Raw genomic sequence first — 16368 nt, forward strand, 5'->3', positions numbered from 1 at the left:
GTGGGGAAGGCATGTGTTTATGGTATAGTGTAAATGCTTCTTTATGCGGTCTAACAAACATCTGATTTAGGACATTTCTCACCTCAGTCCAGAAATGCTTTCTGGAACAGCACGGTTTTAATGAATAAATTCACTGGATATTTGCCACCTCAAAGCTAGAAGTAGCAGAAGTCTGAGGTGTCTGGAACGCAGCATCAGTACAGAGCCCTTTTCCCTAGAGAATCATCAGGCTTTAGTTGATTGGCTCTGTTTCTGCCAGGCAGAACGGGACTCCTCCTCCGTTAGAGCGGCCATATTGAGCGTGGCCTCGCCTCGCCTCCTCAGCGATGATAGTGATAGCAGTGGCGCATCCTGCATCCCTTTGACTGCATTATCTTCCTCCAAATCAAAAAGTGCATCATTAAAACCCACAAAATAACTTCATTTGGACCCTTTAACGTGTCAGAAACACAAGCGAATGATCCCATTTCTGAATGATCTCACAGATTGTAGTGTTATGTTTAGATCAATATACATTTTTCATGTTCACCAATTACGCCAACATTTGATCCTATCAAGGAATAGCTGAATGCTAGCTAAAATTGCAGCTCTGTTACCTTTTTAATTATTATAAAATATATTTCTTTGCATTCATTTCTTGTTTAACCTAACCTAACAATGAACAGCAACTCTTTACAGCATTTACTAGTTTATTAGTTTAGTTTAATGCTGATGTAAAATATACTTCTGTTCACAATTTATGTTAAAGAGCTTTTTATTAGTGTGATAGAGGTAGGGCTATTATAGTTTTATTCATATTTGTAATTCGCTTTTATTTTTAGATGTTTAGTTTGTGTGTTAATTTTAGTTCAACTTTTGGTATATGCTTTTGTCATTTTATAATTTATTGGTTTATTTTTTATGGTATTATTTAATAGTATAATTGTTGTTTTTATTTTAGTTTTTGTTTATCATTGTACTTTTGCTGCTTTAAACTTACTTCAGTTCATTTTTGAGGCAATATTTCCATTTTTCCTTGAGTTAAAATTTTCCAATAATTCTTGGAATTATGGTCAATACGTTATTTGATTTCAATGAACAGGAACATTTTCAAAGTTTTAATTTTAGTAAACTAAAATAACCTTGACATTAACCAGGATTACCGAGTTAGGTTGTTAGGAAACTGGTTAGGAAAGTGTTACATTATATTTGGATAATAGAATTAACACTTCGTATCTATTTTAGCTCGACCTGCCGACGGGACAAACTAATTCCATTTTCATCCTTGAGCCTGTCTGAGTCGCATGAAATAAATCACACAGTTTTTTTGTTTGTTTTTATTTACAAAATGTATTAAAATTCTTTGTACAAGGCCTCACTATCAGGGCTCAGGGATTGGTAGCCATGCATGCAGTCTTACATTAGCCTGACACCTGTTCATGTCGTCTGGGCTGAAGTGCAGTTTTACAGGTCAAAATATCAAGGTTTGAAATTGACTTTCTATACCGGCCCTCTAGAATCTAACGGACGTCTCAGGGCTCGTACTTGGCAATCACAAATTTTCGCATGCAGATAGAAAATCTGGGAATTCAGTCACTCGTTTGTCAATCCTTCACTAGAAATCGCACCGTACAGTTTTATTCTATGAAAAGCTTTTCATTATAAAACTATCTGTCTGTGGATTCAGGGTCACTCTCTTCCTGAATCACACTGAATCACAGTTTAGTTTTCTTTCAAACACAAAAATGTAAATGTGCTAAGCCTTCCCCTGTTTTCTCCTGGACACATCTATTGTAAATGTTATTAATCTTAGCTTTGTTGTCTAAATAATTCACCAAACACATATAATGCTCATCAAATCAAAGGAAATCTCAAAGCTTGATTTGGTGTGCGAATTATAGTCGGAAAACTGTGAAGGTAATCAAATACTACATCATAAAAGCCACGTCCTTTAAGTGGATCAGTTTATCTACATTAATGTCATCCATTTTATAGCTTGAGTTTCTTGTACAGTATGCTGTGAAAACTACAACATTTCAAGACTTTGTTAGTGTACTGTATGAGTGAAATCCTCTAACTCCAAGGTGATTTTGCTTTTTTGAAATTCAAATGCGATTATTATTACCGGTCAAATGGGGTTTATAGCTTGTCCTCTAAAATATAGATAAAAAAACACAGACAATATTTAACATGACAGCAGATTCACAATAATCCTGATCTGTTGTTGAAATCATCCAAATCTGATAAATTAATACAGCGATTTAATGATTGTGAAAGCAAATTTACAGTTGATGTATTACAAGCGATTCCCCATTTGGCTTGACGACCAGGTTTCACAAAGTTCACAGAAGACGTCTGAAGTCAGATTGGCTCTTTCAGTGTGCTAAAATCGCAAACGATGGCTTTATTTCTTGGTTTCCATGGAGTTATGCGTGTATTCAGAGATTATTTCACAGATAATGATGATGATGTTTGTGTGATTTGAGCGATGCAGTGTTTCTACTATGAGTTTGCATCAACATGATTCTCTGAATATTCCATAAGGCACTGAAGAAATCGTGTCCAATTCTTCCAACAGTCCGCGCTGGTGGTGGTGCGTCGGCGCGTGGGCAGGAGAGGCGAGGCGAGGCTGGGGTTGATGTGAATGAAGAGTGGGCGAGAGAGGCGGATGGGCAAGCGACCCCTCCTAAACATCCAGCCATCTCTTGTCGTAATTACCTCACAACACCGCAGGTCTCTGCTGAAACAGAAAATATAAGATCTTTATCATAACAGAACCTATTAAGATGCTCTTTTTGATTCTGATGTAAAATGCTCTATTAGCTGGCTAAACATAAACTGTTTTCCGAAAAAATCCTAATGGACGTTTCATTTGTGAGATCCATCCATGAAATAAGCGTGACAAGGTTTGCCAGCGGAAACAAAATGTCCAAATAAGTCGTGCTTTGAGTTTGCTAACTACGCCGACAAACCATTGGATATTATTAACCTTTCCAGAAAAGTCCTTCTGTGTTTACCGTTAACTCTACATTTCCACTGTACTTATTTATCATCTGCTAAGGCATCAACACATGCAGTACATGGAAATCTTTCACTATTCCCTGCCAAAGTACAAATCGAAACAGAACGTGTTTGTGTTGTGTGCTGGAGCTGATGCAACCGTTTGAAAACAAACCACAACTCTCCTCTCATTGCATGATATTAATTCAAAAACACAACAGCCATCCATCTGTCCGTCAATCCATCCATCCATTCACTCTTCCACCTATCCAGCAATTCTTTATCCGTCCGTCCGTCCATCCATCCATTTAATTCTCATCCATCCATTTATTTCTTCTCCATTTGTCCGTCCATCGACAGCATGTGCAAAGCGGACGTAGAATCATTACCGTTAGATCTTGACGCTTTCTGTTCCGTAAACGTTGTAGCCTTCTCGGTACGTGGCAAAGTTTTGAGTGTTGGCTGGAGGGGCTGGCTTATAGCTTTGGGCATTCTTTTCAAGTTTCAGCCTTTTTGCTTCTGCACGTGACTTGTAACAGAACTCTATCAAAGCCACCATCATGGCCAGCCCCAGTCCACCAACCAAAATATAGAAGACACCAGCCACATTGCTCAGGCTCAGAGCGCTTGTCTTGTCCTAAGAGAAGTGAGGAAGAGAGTTAGTTTATCTTGCAGCGGTGAACATCAGACAGAATTTTGAGAACCCGCTATACTACACAGCTCTTAACATGTTCTTTAAGTATATGTCAAATATCAAGCAGGACTACTGACATTCTGTCTACACTGCTGCTAGCAGATGAATCTAGATTCCAGTAGGTGACTTCTTGCTCCTTGATCTATGCTTTATATATAGACTCGTAAGTCCATTTAAGATGGATCCGATAGATGAATTAAGTCAATCAGGACCATAACTGGTGAATGTAGATATTGTGTTGTTTTCTCTAAGCTTCTTCGTGTGTTTTGAGGAAGCTGGTCAGTTACGTACAGGTCAGACCTCTAACTCATTAACCTTACGTGAAATATCTGCCTAGACATTCTTGAACCTTCAAATTCATATTTTGACATATTTTCTACACCAGAATACTGAATTTAAGAATCAACTGGAACCATTCTGCTGCTGCTTACCCCCCAAACCTGACCATTAAAAATTTGTCCATTAGTATTACACTATTTGCCATCTAATCCACCGGGCGCTGTTTGTGGTAGCAAGACATGCAGTTAAACAGACTAAAGTTCTCAGCTACACAGGCTACTATAAAAGAGCCTCTGGCGTGGAAATAAACGCTGGTCTCGCTGGTCGTTCCTCTCGTCTAAAGGAAGCGCACCTCCAATCTTTTGCTCACAGCGTGAAATGCGCAACAGGAGGAGAGTTAAATAACGGAGAAGACACGCTATCACGTCAAAGACAAATAAGTAACAACACTAATACATCAAATTTTAAATTGGAAGTTTGGTAAGTAAGAACAGCAGCATAATGGTAAATGGAGTTTCATTTCAAGAGGCAAATAAGCAAGAAAGACAACAAAACTAGATCTAATCTGTTGTTCAATTTGCACCTCTTTTTTACTTAACTAATTCCCCGTGTATGCTCTTTAACATTACGACTTTTCTTAAGAGTGAAAAAACTCATTAGAGAATTAAAAAAGAGAAGAATGTGTTTTTATGACTATTTGAAATGGGGAACGGTGCACAACTGTATGCCACGTGTGTGTCTTTATTGGTGGCCAAGAATCATAAAAAAATGTATGCTTATACATGAGAAGTTAACTCGCTACTGGTTTGTTCTTTGCATATGAACAATATGTCAAAATGCAGTTTTGGAATCAGTACAGAAGACCTGCAGCGACTGACCTTACTTCCAGAGTCCTTGGTTCCACATTCACCCTTATCGTACCACCATTTGTTTTTCAGCTTGGCTAAGATGCCTTGTTCACTGAGTTTCAATACTGCAAGGTTTACAGGAGTTCTTCACGTGGGAAATAACATAAATAACATTATATTATGTTATTTTATGTTATTCAAGTCTTAACTACTTCATACTTTACAAAGCGATAAAGCAGGGCTCCTGGCCAATACAACACACAGAGTGGCAGGCATACTGACTAGAACCTTCCATTCACCAGGACTAAACTAGTGTGCCAGGACCTACCCGTATCGCTTTGAGTAATCGGCATACACTGTTAAGAGAGGAGTCTGTCTGTCTGTCTGTCTGTCTGTCTGTCTGTCTGTCTGTCTGCGCGGCTACAGAAGCAGACACGCCTTGTGCTTAAATTTGATCGTCTTTACAAAGCCCAACCCTCTATTGACTGACAGACCAATGAAAATGACCAGTAGGATTTCGTTCAGGCTGAGGAGACTTGACCGGAGGACTACAAAAACCCCAAAAGAGCAAACACACATTTATAAAGGCGACAACAACGATACTGTACAAACCCACACTACTGAATGGACGTGTGTACAAAGCCTCTTAATATTTACATGCTAACCTCCCATGTTTGCTTTCACGAAAATAACCTGCCATTATTAAATTAACCGCGGATTTACTGCAAATAAACATGAAAACCACGAATTGACCGTCATGAATAAAGAGAATAAAACTATGGTTCATTTTCACGAGGATGTGCGAAGTCTCAAACTGTGCAATTCATCCGTGCATTTCTATGTGCTATGTGTTGCTAACGTTTCTTTTAGCTGGTGGAGAGACATTGATGAAGAACGTGATAGTGTTGAGAGCGACTGGAGCAGCTGACTTCATCATGTCTGTTTGCTGCAGGTGCCGCATTCTGCATTCTGCATTCTCTCTCTCTCTCTCTCTCTCTCTCTCTCTCTGTGTGGTTGTGTCCAGTGCATTACATCATTACAGCAAACCCATCCACCGTAAGTTCACTAATCGCCACAAAAACACATTCGTCCACACACAACACAAACATACAATCTGCCTCATATTTATGTCGCAGTTTTGGCCCAATTTTCAGGAATGAGAAAACTATGAAAACTCCCGAGGAATGACGTGCACTGATGATATGTGGAATCATTTCCTTTTTGCCTTTATAATGAAAATGCTAATTATTCCATTGAAATAGTCCAATCTTGAACATTTAGGAGAGTGTGTCAGTAATGAAAGCATTGTTTGAAGAGAAGTAAAAACAACAGCTGTGTGTGATTGGTTTTGTGTGTGTTAAAAAAGCGGTCAGCTTCACATGGGCGAGGCCTGAAGCGGTCACGTCCCGCTGGGTCAGTTAACAATGCTCCCGTCGAGGGAAGAACACACAGCCCCGGTCAAATGAAGCAGGGATTTGTGATCCGGCGGTCCGGAGCCGAGCTATTCTTAGTGTCCTGCCGCACAGGCTGCGTTTGACTACTTATTGAGTGCAATAATAAAGCAAAGCAAGGCAAGGCGAGGCCAGGACACCCGCCCAGCAGAAGCAAAGCGAGAAGCTAAATCTGTATTTCTCTCTCTTCACTATCTGCTAGGCGGCTAACGAGCATCGCTAACAAGCCTCAACCCTCTTGTTTCTCCTCAGCAGGACAAAATCACACCGGTGGTTTTCGACCATCCGTTAGCCAAGTCAGGGTTCTGGGTTTGACATCAGATGGCACAATCATCTGGACAGTGCTGAAAAGACGCCTGGGTTGGGGACTAACAGGCTTGCCGATTACTCTGTACTATGGTACCCGATTTTGGTGACATTGAGGCTGACCTTGGAGTCACCTCCCCCGCTGCCGCACTCTCCCTTGTCGTACCACCATTTGTTTTTCAATTTGTCCAACAGGCCTTGCTCATTCAGTTTTAAAACTGCCAGGTTAACAGCATTTCTTGAAACAATAAAACATAACTTGTAAGAAAATGCACAGGTCTGTACTGTATTAGCACAGTAGTAGTAGTAGTAGTAACGTTACTGAATAACGGCAATGAGCTGCTACTGCTACTGAGAGTCAATCGTAATCATGATAGCAGTTATCAGAATGCTTGAAAGAGCACAATTTGGTTAAAGAATTGAAGATAAGACGCTCAGAGCAAAGAAAGTGTTAACTATTCAAGGTGGCATGGAGGGTTACGCCGTTTCAAACTGAAGTGTGCGGGATGGGGACATTGTCATTGAGAAGGAAAAGTAACACAACAAACACCATGCAATTAACATTCGTCACAAGTGACGGCACAGCTTTTACAAGCTAAATTGAAAAACCGTTGAACTGTTAAATTAAAAGTGACAACACGACAGTCAGGAAGGACAGACACACACACACACACACACGAGAAAGACTGAAGGACGGTGAGAGAGAGAGAGAGAGAGAGAGAGAGAGTGACATACGCATACGCGCACACACATGTGAAATGATTCGCTTAAATTAGCCACTGATTCTCGAAAATGGAAATCTGTTGCGATTAGAAAAGAACACAGACATTTAAAGAAGAGCATCATCATGGTCAATCAAATGACATAAAAAATGCATTGTATACCGTTACCTCGTCGTCATAACAGGGAGAGAAAGAGGGGATGGGGGTTGGGGGGGTCGGGGTCGGGGTAATGACAACACAGGACATCAGGGTAGGTGGAATACTATAACAACATGGAGAATATTGTTATATTATTCCACCCACCTTAATGCTGAGCCTTTGGGGGTGGCCACACCGTAGCCCTTCGAGTCCAGATTGCCGCCAACTTTCATGGTGTCGCACGGCTTCCGCTGCTCAATGTACTCGTTCATGGTGGATTCCAGAAGAAAGGCGAATTTGCCCTTCGACTTGCGTACTCGCGCCACACCGTCGGGTGTCGTCTTGGCGAACACGGAGGGCTCGGCCGATTTCATGTACGACCACATTTTCTCGTACACCGCTATTTTGGAACGCTACACAGGAAACAAAGACGAAACACACGGTCACATACCATCGTAAACAGGAAGTCAATCGCACACGTTACAGGTTTAAATGTGCTACTTTATTTCCCCCCTCAAATAAAGCAGTTGCTAAAAATTGGAACGTAAAACACACTATCGTGTTTGTAAGCACATGTTTCGGCAGACAGTGCATTTCGTCTATAGACGTGTGTGTTCCCTTAGATCAAACCACAACTTTACCAATTGAGCTCAAATACAGAAAACCTTTTGATAGTTCAAAAACACTTTTTTAACCAAGCTGCCAAAAGGCTTCCAGTCAGATTTTGTCTCAGTATGACATCATAGTGTGATGATGCAGATGCAGATGATGCTTTAGCCCCGCCCACTGATTCACATGCGTAGTAAAGAGACAGACGCACCACAAAACAATAAACATGATGTGATCCTAAAATACATTCAGCTTGACTGAACTTACAGGTCATGTCAGTTTGACACTACTCACTTGTTCGTTTTATTTTACTGTGGATTTGTTTTAAAACATGGTAAAAGATGCTTCGCTGTATTGGATATGACAGTAATGTCACAACAGCCTGCTTTTACCATGTTTACCATATTGCTCTGTCCGTTACAGATGGTTTGATATGTGCGGAGTACTTATCAAAGTCCGTTTACTGAAGTCGTGTCACTCGGCGGCCATGTTTGCTACGCCGCTGAGCAGTTATTTACATCAAAGCAAGTCAACAGTCCAATCTCTTTGAATGGTGGAAGGCAGATATTTCTAAAATCAAAGGCAAAAATCAATATTAAATAGCCTATTTCCTGATATGAACTGTACTATAACTTTGGTTTGCTAAACTTAAATTGTGTTAAAAAACACCTTTTTCGAGGTCGCTTCAGCTACTGCGCATGCACACAGGCTGGTAGGCGCCTCACACAAGCTCCGCCCCAGAGAATCATCGATTGACGATTGGACCGTTCTACTGGAAGGCGGGGCTTTTCTTAGGCCATATTCAGCGTTGCATTCCTCAGCATTCATTGTAACGGCAGTGACGCATCTTGTTAATATCTATTATCTTTGTTATTAATCAGCAAAATGACCCATATTGAATACATCGCAGCAGTGTTAGCCAATCACAGCACTGGGATTTTACTTCCTTGAATGCAACACAACTACAACAGTGTCTTTCAAGGAGACTCGACACCTGAACAGAAAATAGACAAGACTTACATCTGAGAACAATATCAGATGAAAATAGACTCATATTAATGGTTTAAAGGTTCATGACACCTAAAAGCCAAACTCTATACCAACAAGTATATTCCCCGGGCGCTGCAGTGATAGCTGCCCACTGCTCCGGGTGTACGTGTGGTCACCACTTGCTGTGCGTGTGTTCACTACTCTCTGGATGGGTCAAATGCAGAGGTCACATTTCGGGTATGGGTCACCATATCTGACTAATGGGTCACTTTCACTTCATGACAGAGGAGACAGAAGAACGGAAATAGTGATTTTAAAACAAATCACTGAAAATGTTTGTGAAAGAATATGCAGGGTTGGAGTATATTACTGTTGAATAATATAAGATTCTTGTGTCTGAGCAGCTCTGGAGCTCTTGATGACTACACAAACGGCTCTAGTGTGTGTGTGTGTGTGTGTCTGTATGATCACACAAGTGTAGCTGTATCTGTGTTTATCACATCAACACTTCACTGCTGACTTGGGTTTTACTGGACGACTAATCAATCAGTCCTGAAACAGACGTCTAACTGTTATAACTTCAAAGAAGCCATGTGCTTAATGCCTGAAGTGAAGGTGGCAAATTATTTAATGCGTCACTGCATAAATAATGACAACATATGCCATTAGAGACAACTGCATCAGCAGAAAACCACAGCCATTTTCTTCCCGAAAAACTCACAGGAACAGATGGAAGCTGTGCGGGACCGTCGCTAAATCACACGGGCCTTAAAACATCATCCAAAAACAACGAAACCTCCGTGACTCAAATGACTGAAGGCTGCGTGCTGGTATTCACATTCACTACATTTACAATCGTCTTGTACAACACAAATCAAAAGGTGAACAATGAGATTTACACTCGTCACTAATCTGTGTTCTCGATTTAAAGTTGAACACAAATAATCTGGGGAATAACTTCACACCTTGATTTAAACCAGATGTGACTCTTACACCTTAGCGGCAGAAATGATCTACAGTGATGCCATGTATTAGAGTAGGATTTTCAAATGAAACCACCAGGAATAATTGTATTTACATTACACTATTCACACAGTTGAAGTTATTTACAACATAAAATACAGCATGTAAAATAGTACGACATGGACGCATGATGCCAAATGTTTTTATTATCAAACACTTCTTCCAGAAGGGATCTGAACCCTAAGTGCCACAACGATCTATATCGATTCATTTATCATTTCAAACTTCCACTTCTTTTTGCTCAAAAGTTTCTCCTGATATTTGTTATCTAATGCAGTGACATTTAGGTTTGTGTAGCTGAAGTGTTGAAATACTTTTTGAAGTCACTGTATATCGCTCACTGAAGAAAAGAAACGAGTTTTGTTATTACAGTCCTCAAAGTTTCAGTGAGATGTATTCCAGCCCCTAACACAACCATGGTGCACATTAAAGTCATCTTCGTCTCTCTAAAGGTGCCAAGAGTTGATTCTCTGGTCAGGTGTCATTAGTAATGTATAGCGTCTCCACCCTGCACACTTCTCAGTGATACAGTATATAGCACATACTGAATGATGTCACAAGAATCATTTCCATGACGAGTCGGACAAAGTGAAAACATTTGAACAGCATCAGATGTGCTCATCGTGACACAAGCACACTGATAGCATCTGCTGGATGATAAGAAATGTAATATTTTCTCTCTCTTGAGGTCTTGCTAAGATAAGCTGCAGTGTTCTGATGTGCTTTACACTGCATGATCACGTGATCCTGTCTTCATACCTGCCCAACATTTGGTTTAAAAATCATTTTTTTATTTGATATTATTTCATGCAACTTATTCGAGTGAAAACGCTTTATTTTGAGAATAATCAGTTCATTGGATTCAAGTGTGAAGTGTTGTCATATAGTGTAGTGTGATGAATTAGTTATTATTGACAATGACATCATGTTTTTCGGTTGTCTTACAGATGAGCAATATAGTTGGTAACACGGACTCGGAGGTTGTGTCAAAGAGGATGACATACAGTAGGTCGTGAAATTTGAAACTTCCAACTTCCAGCTGTTTTTTGCCATATGCTCATAATGAAACTGGAATGTGTTTCCTGAAAACAGATCTAAAACAGATCTCAGAGCCTCATTAATCTGGAGTTTTTTCTTCTTGTCAGGCCTCTGTGGTTTTAATTAAACATGTGTCATTTCAAATGTGGAACTAGGACACTCATTATGAAGAATATTAGAGAGCCCGAACCCCTCACATGTCGCCGTGCAAAGCTTTAATGACGTCAAACGGAAGATCTGCGAGTAAACATGCATCATAACGGATGCGAAGCGAAGAGTTTATAAAGAATCATTTCAGCTCTAATGGCGATGGCAGTCTTCATGTGCTCATGGACTTTATTCGGGATGTATTTGAAGTGCACTATTTCACCCTCCGAGCCTCTTTCCATTAGACGCAAATTGCAGGTCATTGTGTTTCCTGAGCTGACCTCTGTGAGATTTCATTAGACAGCTCAGGCTACCACAAGGGTTCCAACACAGCGCCAACAGCATCATCTGCATCACTTTAATGACTTCATCTTCATCCCTCTCTCTGTCTGACAAAAGAGCAAGCCTGACTGTCTTCATACAGGCCATGACCACGCGAGCGAGGAGACTCACCCTAAAGAACTCTTTGGTGGATCCCGAGTCCAGGGTTCCGTATGCGATCTCTGTTTGTTTGGCGAGATCTTCTGCGCTCTCGATGGGAGAAACCATCCTCTCCACTGTCAGGAAAGCAGCCAGGTTAGCCGTGTAGGACGAGATGATGATGAGGGTGAAGAACCACCAGACGCCTCCCACTATTCTGCCCGATAAGGACCTGATGGACACGCACACACATGAAATGTGCTTTCATGCAGTGAAAAACAGTGTATGGTATAGTTTGTAGTTTTCATTTCTTTTCAGTCTTTGTTTGCTAAAACCAATTCACACACACAAAATGTTGGTGATATGACAGATTATAAAAACGATAAGAAGTCAATCTGTGATCATGAAATGGCAGCGGAGAAGTGAATGTTAATCCACATCTGCAGAAAATCATCTTCACTCATTTGACTGCTAGTGTTATCCGCTCTTCTCTTCTGTGTTTGTACCGCGGCTACTGCCCTATAGCTTTTTCTAGCTGCCTGGAGAAGCACACAGTTCATGCACTTTTATATCGCCGTGTGTCCTCACACAAATGCAGTAACACCTATTGATGAAATCTCACATGACCTCATATCAGCATATAGAATGTATGTTCTTTCCTCTAAAGGGTTCTCGCCGCAGGGCAAACCGCAGAAGAATCGCGCGTGACTGCATTTACAGTCGACGCCTATGGCCTCATGAAATATGAAACGATGAATGCAAACAGCAAGCAGAATCTCTTGTGGACTTATGTAATATAATTATTGAATTTTAGATCGAAATGCAAACACGTCATTGAAAACACTGCCCTGCAGCAACGCAATCATGTACACCGGCTGTAAATAGTACATTTTCTATTGCTGGGGTGGTCTACCCTTGAAGGTTCCTTTTTGTACCTTTACAGGTATACAACCTTTTTGGGTGCGTTATTGTCTTCTAGACTAGAGGCCTATTGTGTACCAGTTAAATATTAGGGGTGGGAAAGATTTAACTGGAGGTCCACAAGAGGTCTTTAGGGTGCAATATTATATGATGTTCTGTGTACCTGTAAACCTTTAGGCAAAAGGTTTTTCTGTCAGTGTACAGATGGAGTAAGCCCTGAAAATCTGTTTGATCCTACAGACACACTGGTGATGTCTTCTCTTTGTTATTTATGACCAAGGCATTTATGTGCCGTGTCTTTTTTTATTGAATTCACATTTGACAGACAGCCGTATATGAGGAATATGAGTGACTGGCAGCACAATGAAGTCATTATTAATCAACTTCCCGCTGTTAAATGAAGGAACAATGTGAATAATCATACATCTCTCACAGAGCAGGTCTTCTCCAACAATAACTGAATCAGGTAAAGGAGAAATTCATAACACAGACAAAAGAGAATAAGTTGCTGAGCTAATCCTTTACACACAAACACATTCACGCGTGAAAGACTGGAATCCATTTGAATTACATTTCTTGTCTCCATTACTATGACATCATTACAGTCATTTAGACTGATATCATTCTACTGCCACTGAATATTGACCATTTTCATGATGTTTTCAGATTCTCATATTCGTCATTCCAGATTGAACGCATTAACCATCGAAAAGGTCTGTGAATGTCACGGTACTGCATGCAAAAAACATCTGATGGAATAAAAAAACACATAATTAAGACTAAACGGCAGTGCAAAGTAATATAAGTCTAAGTGGTGAAAATAAGATCTATGAAGTGAGTGAGACAGTTGAACCCTTAAGCAAAACGTTGCAGGAATGAATTGAATAAATTGCTCGCAGACATAGAGAATCTGGAATGAAGCAGACATGTGGATAAGGAAGGAGTCCACCAACCTTGGCGAGATATCACAGCCCTGCTGCATGAAGGCCCCGAGAGAGAACCACAGGCTGTTAAAAATCCCAAAGTCATTAGGCGGGTCTGGAGGGGTCTGGGGGTCTTTGGCTTCATCACTCTCATCCAAATGCCATTCATAGGGGCTAAAGCGGCTGACGAGGAAGAGGACCACACTGACGCCGATGTAGGCGAACACGATGCACATCCAGATCTCGTAAGCCAGAGGATCCAGGAATGAGAAGACACCTGGCTTGGACTTCTGAGGTTTCTTGATCATGATGGAGATGCCCAGACTCATGAAGGGTTTGGAGAAGTCGATGACCTCCTCTCTCACCAGTGTGATGGTCAAGGGAGCCACGGCTATATCTGCTCTCTGGAAACAAGACGTGAGTTAGCGCACAGAGTTCTCCTTGCTTGGAAGAACACAGCTGGGCTTATAATGGACGCCTGTGGGACGGAGGAATTCAAAGCAAAAATGCGAGCGTTATTTGTGCCACAAGGTTTATGTGCTCATGACATCACGAGTCAACGTATTTTATTTTAAAGGGGTCATGCATTCTGATTTCTTTACGTGGTTAAACGTGCTGTCTTCTCATGCTTGACATGGTCAACTTGTCAAAAAACCAGTTGGACGTATGACGTAATATTTCTGTGCTCGATACACTCCCCCAGCGTTCGTATAGGTTTTGGAAAGTGTTTTTCCAACATGAAAATCTGTTTCGTAACAACTTTTCTTAGTCTCTTACTGGACAACTCTCCCGGAAAAGAAATAGCACGCTCACGCGTCAACCTGCCAGAGCGAGAAGAAAGAGAGCACTGCATTCGTTAAATTCTGCTGTGTTTGTTTGCTCACTGCATTTGGGTGATGAATGTTATATAAATATAATATAAACAGTGGATATAACGCTGGATTTGGAGATGGTTCGAAACTGATAGATGGAGCGGTAAAACATGCCGTACATGAAGTCATATGTCTGTGTTTTGTTGGCAATGGGTGCGCACGTGCTTTAGTTCCGCTCCCCCCTGTGCGAAATAGTGGTACAGCTGTCTTTTAGAAATGTGATCAAACTAAAGACTCCACGGATATTTGAAGAGTGCGATACTATTCTGTAAGTACTCGAGATTAACATGAGATATGCAGAAACTGTGCGAGTGACAGCCACTGTATTCAAATGCAGCGCCCCACAGACTTTCATTGTAAGCACATGACACACATTTTATGATCAGCACGTCTCAGATTCTGCCGGGAAAGCCGGACCCGGATCATTTCTTTAACATGTGCTTTATATCTTGATAAACAGGGCAGTTTTGGTGGCACTGTTAGTGACAGGAGGAGACAGGAAGGTCCAGGGAGGAGAAAAGCACCTGGAGCTGGGAACTGAACCTTTGGTGTCCACTAGGCCATGGGCTCTGACCGATGAGTTTGACTGCTTCACAGAGACACGTGTAAAGTCTATGATGAACTAATGCTTTTGACTGCTCTGTAGAGAAGCGAGCGCTGAGGACTCACTTGTCCTGATAACCCAAGTCATGCTAATTTCTGTAAAGCCGCGACAGAGCATAATGCAAGCAAGCGAGAGATTTGGTCTGAAAATCTTCCCCTCTCGTGCTTCACACGGCGCTGTCGCGGGCACTTCCCATAATCCTCAGAGCAGAGGCACTCCAGCGTGAGCGAATCGTAGGAAAGCAAGCGAAAGATTTTATCCGGCGTGTGTCCTCAACAAGGAGGACATTAGTTATGCAATCAGGTAGTATGAGGTCACAGAAATGGCCTCTACAAATATTAATATTCTTTTATCTTGTGGTTGTGGTGAACGGAACTCCGGTGTACTGTCTCAATAAATCATATCATCATTTGCATATAAATAGCTAATTAAGAATCGAGCAGACGTGATTTATCAGCCGGGCAGAATTATTCCTCCAAACTCCACAACTGAACGCTAGATAAATAAAGTCATGTGATCCGCTTTATTATTTAAGAGTGGAATTATTATTTATTATTGGGCAGACTTGTTGATATGACAAATAACAGACTGAACTGGGATGTCCCAGAGGAGATTCATTCACTGCTTGTGACACGTAACGCAAAACAAATCTGTGAACGTGAGAGCATTTCATCTGCGGCATAAGAGGAGAATCATTTACTGTCAATCTTTAGCAAAGCTGTTGTTACTGTCGGACGAGTCGACACATAACGTGAGAAGATGATTATGGTATCGCTGTCACCATGTGATTACAGTAGCAACTACATTTCTACATTTACTCAAGTGTGTGTGTGTGGATGTTATAGTAGTTTGTAAGCTCTCTGTAAAGCAATGAATAGTGACATAATATCACCTTTACTTTCTTTAATCCAACAGCGGCCTTTGAATTTGTGTGCAAAAGTTGTGTTAAAATGCTGTGAATTTCAGTTTATACTTAATTCTTTTACCTCACATAATAACAGTAAAAACAGGTGTCCATTAAATATCATACTGCTTAGTCATGATGAAACAATCTCAAATTAAGCTGTCTTTTATATTCATAAGGAGTAATAAACAAATACTGATAAAAACAATACAACATAATAAAAGCATAATAACTGCACACACAGAGACGGGCTTGTGTTGATGAGCCACTAATCAAGTATTCACATAATGTGAATCTATTTGAATAAAGATGTGTAAATATCAGTGTTATTATAGACGTGGAAGTAAATCAAGAGCTTATAGTCGGTGCTATTTGATTGCAACAGTTACTTCCCATCAGAGGTTTCTGTAAATATTTCGTTTCAGTTACGCTTCAGCTGAACATTTAGTAGTGTGTAACTCAGTTCCCCTTTACCAAGTCAAAACCAGGCCGCTGTAACT

At 40.8% G+C, this 16368-nt stretch overlaps 1 protein-coding gene across 7 annotated transcripts in view; it reads right to left on the reverse strand.

The window, feature by feature from the left end:
- Positions 1-2308: 2308 nt before the first annotated feature.
- Positions 2309-16368, reverse strand: part of gria3b (glutamate receptor, ionotropic, AMPA 3b) — an 83278-nt gene continuing 69218 nt past the window's right edge. The window contains exons 11-16 of one of the 7 annotated variants that reach the window (XM_057348820.1): positions 13519-13892; positions 11678-11876; positions 7583-7830; positions 4831-4945; positions 3369-3616; positions 2309-2716 (exon numbers count right to left, since the gene is read on the reverse strand). In XM_057348820.1, coding sequence (XP_057204803.1) covers positions 3371-3616; positions 4831-4945; positions 7583-7830; positions 11678-11876; positions 13519-13892 — 1182 coding nt within the window. In that variant the 3' untranslated portion in view covers positions 2309-2716; positions 3369-3370. Of the gene's footprint in view, positions 2720-3368; positions 4946-6680; positions 6796-7582; positions 7831-11677; positions 11877-13518; positions 13893-16368 lie in introns of those variants that run through there. The other 6 variants (XM_057348819.1, XM_057348818.1, XR_008964111.1 and 3 more) reach the window with 6 other exon arrangements.

The sequence above is a fragment of the Triplophysa rosa genome, linkage group LG13 (assembly GCF_024868665.1).
Source record: "Triplophysa rosa linkage group LG13, Trosa_1v2, whole genome shotgun sequence".
NCBI lineage: Eukaryota > Metazoa > Chordata > Actinopteri > Cypriniformes > Nemacheilidae > Triplophysa > Triplophysa rosa.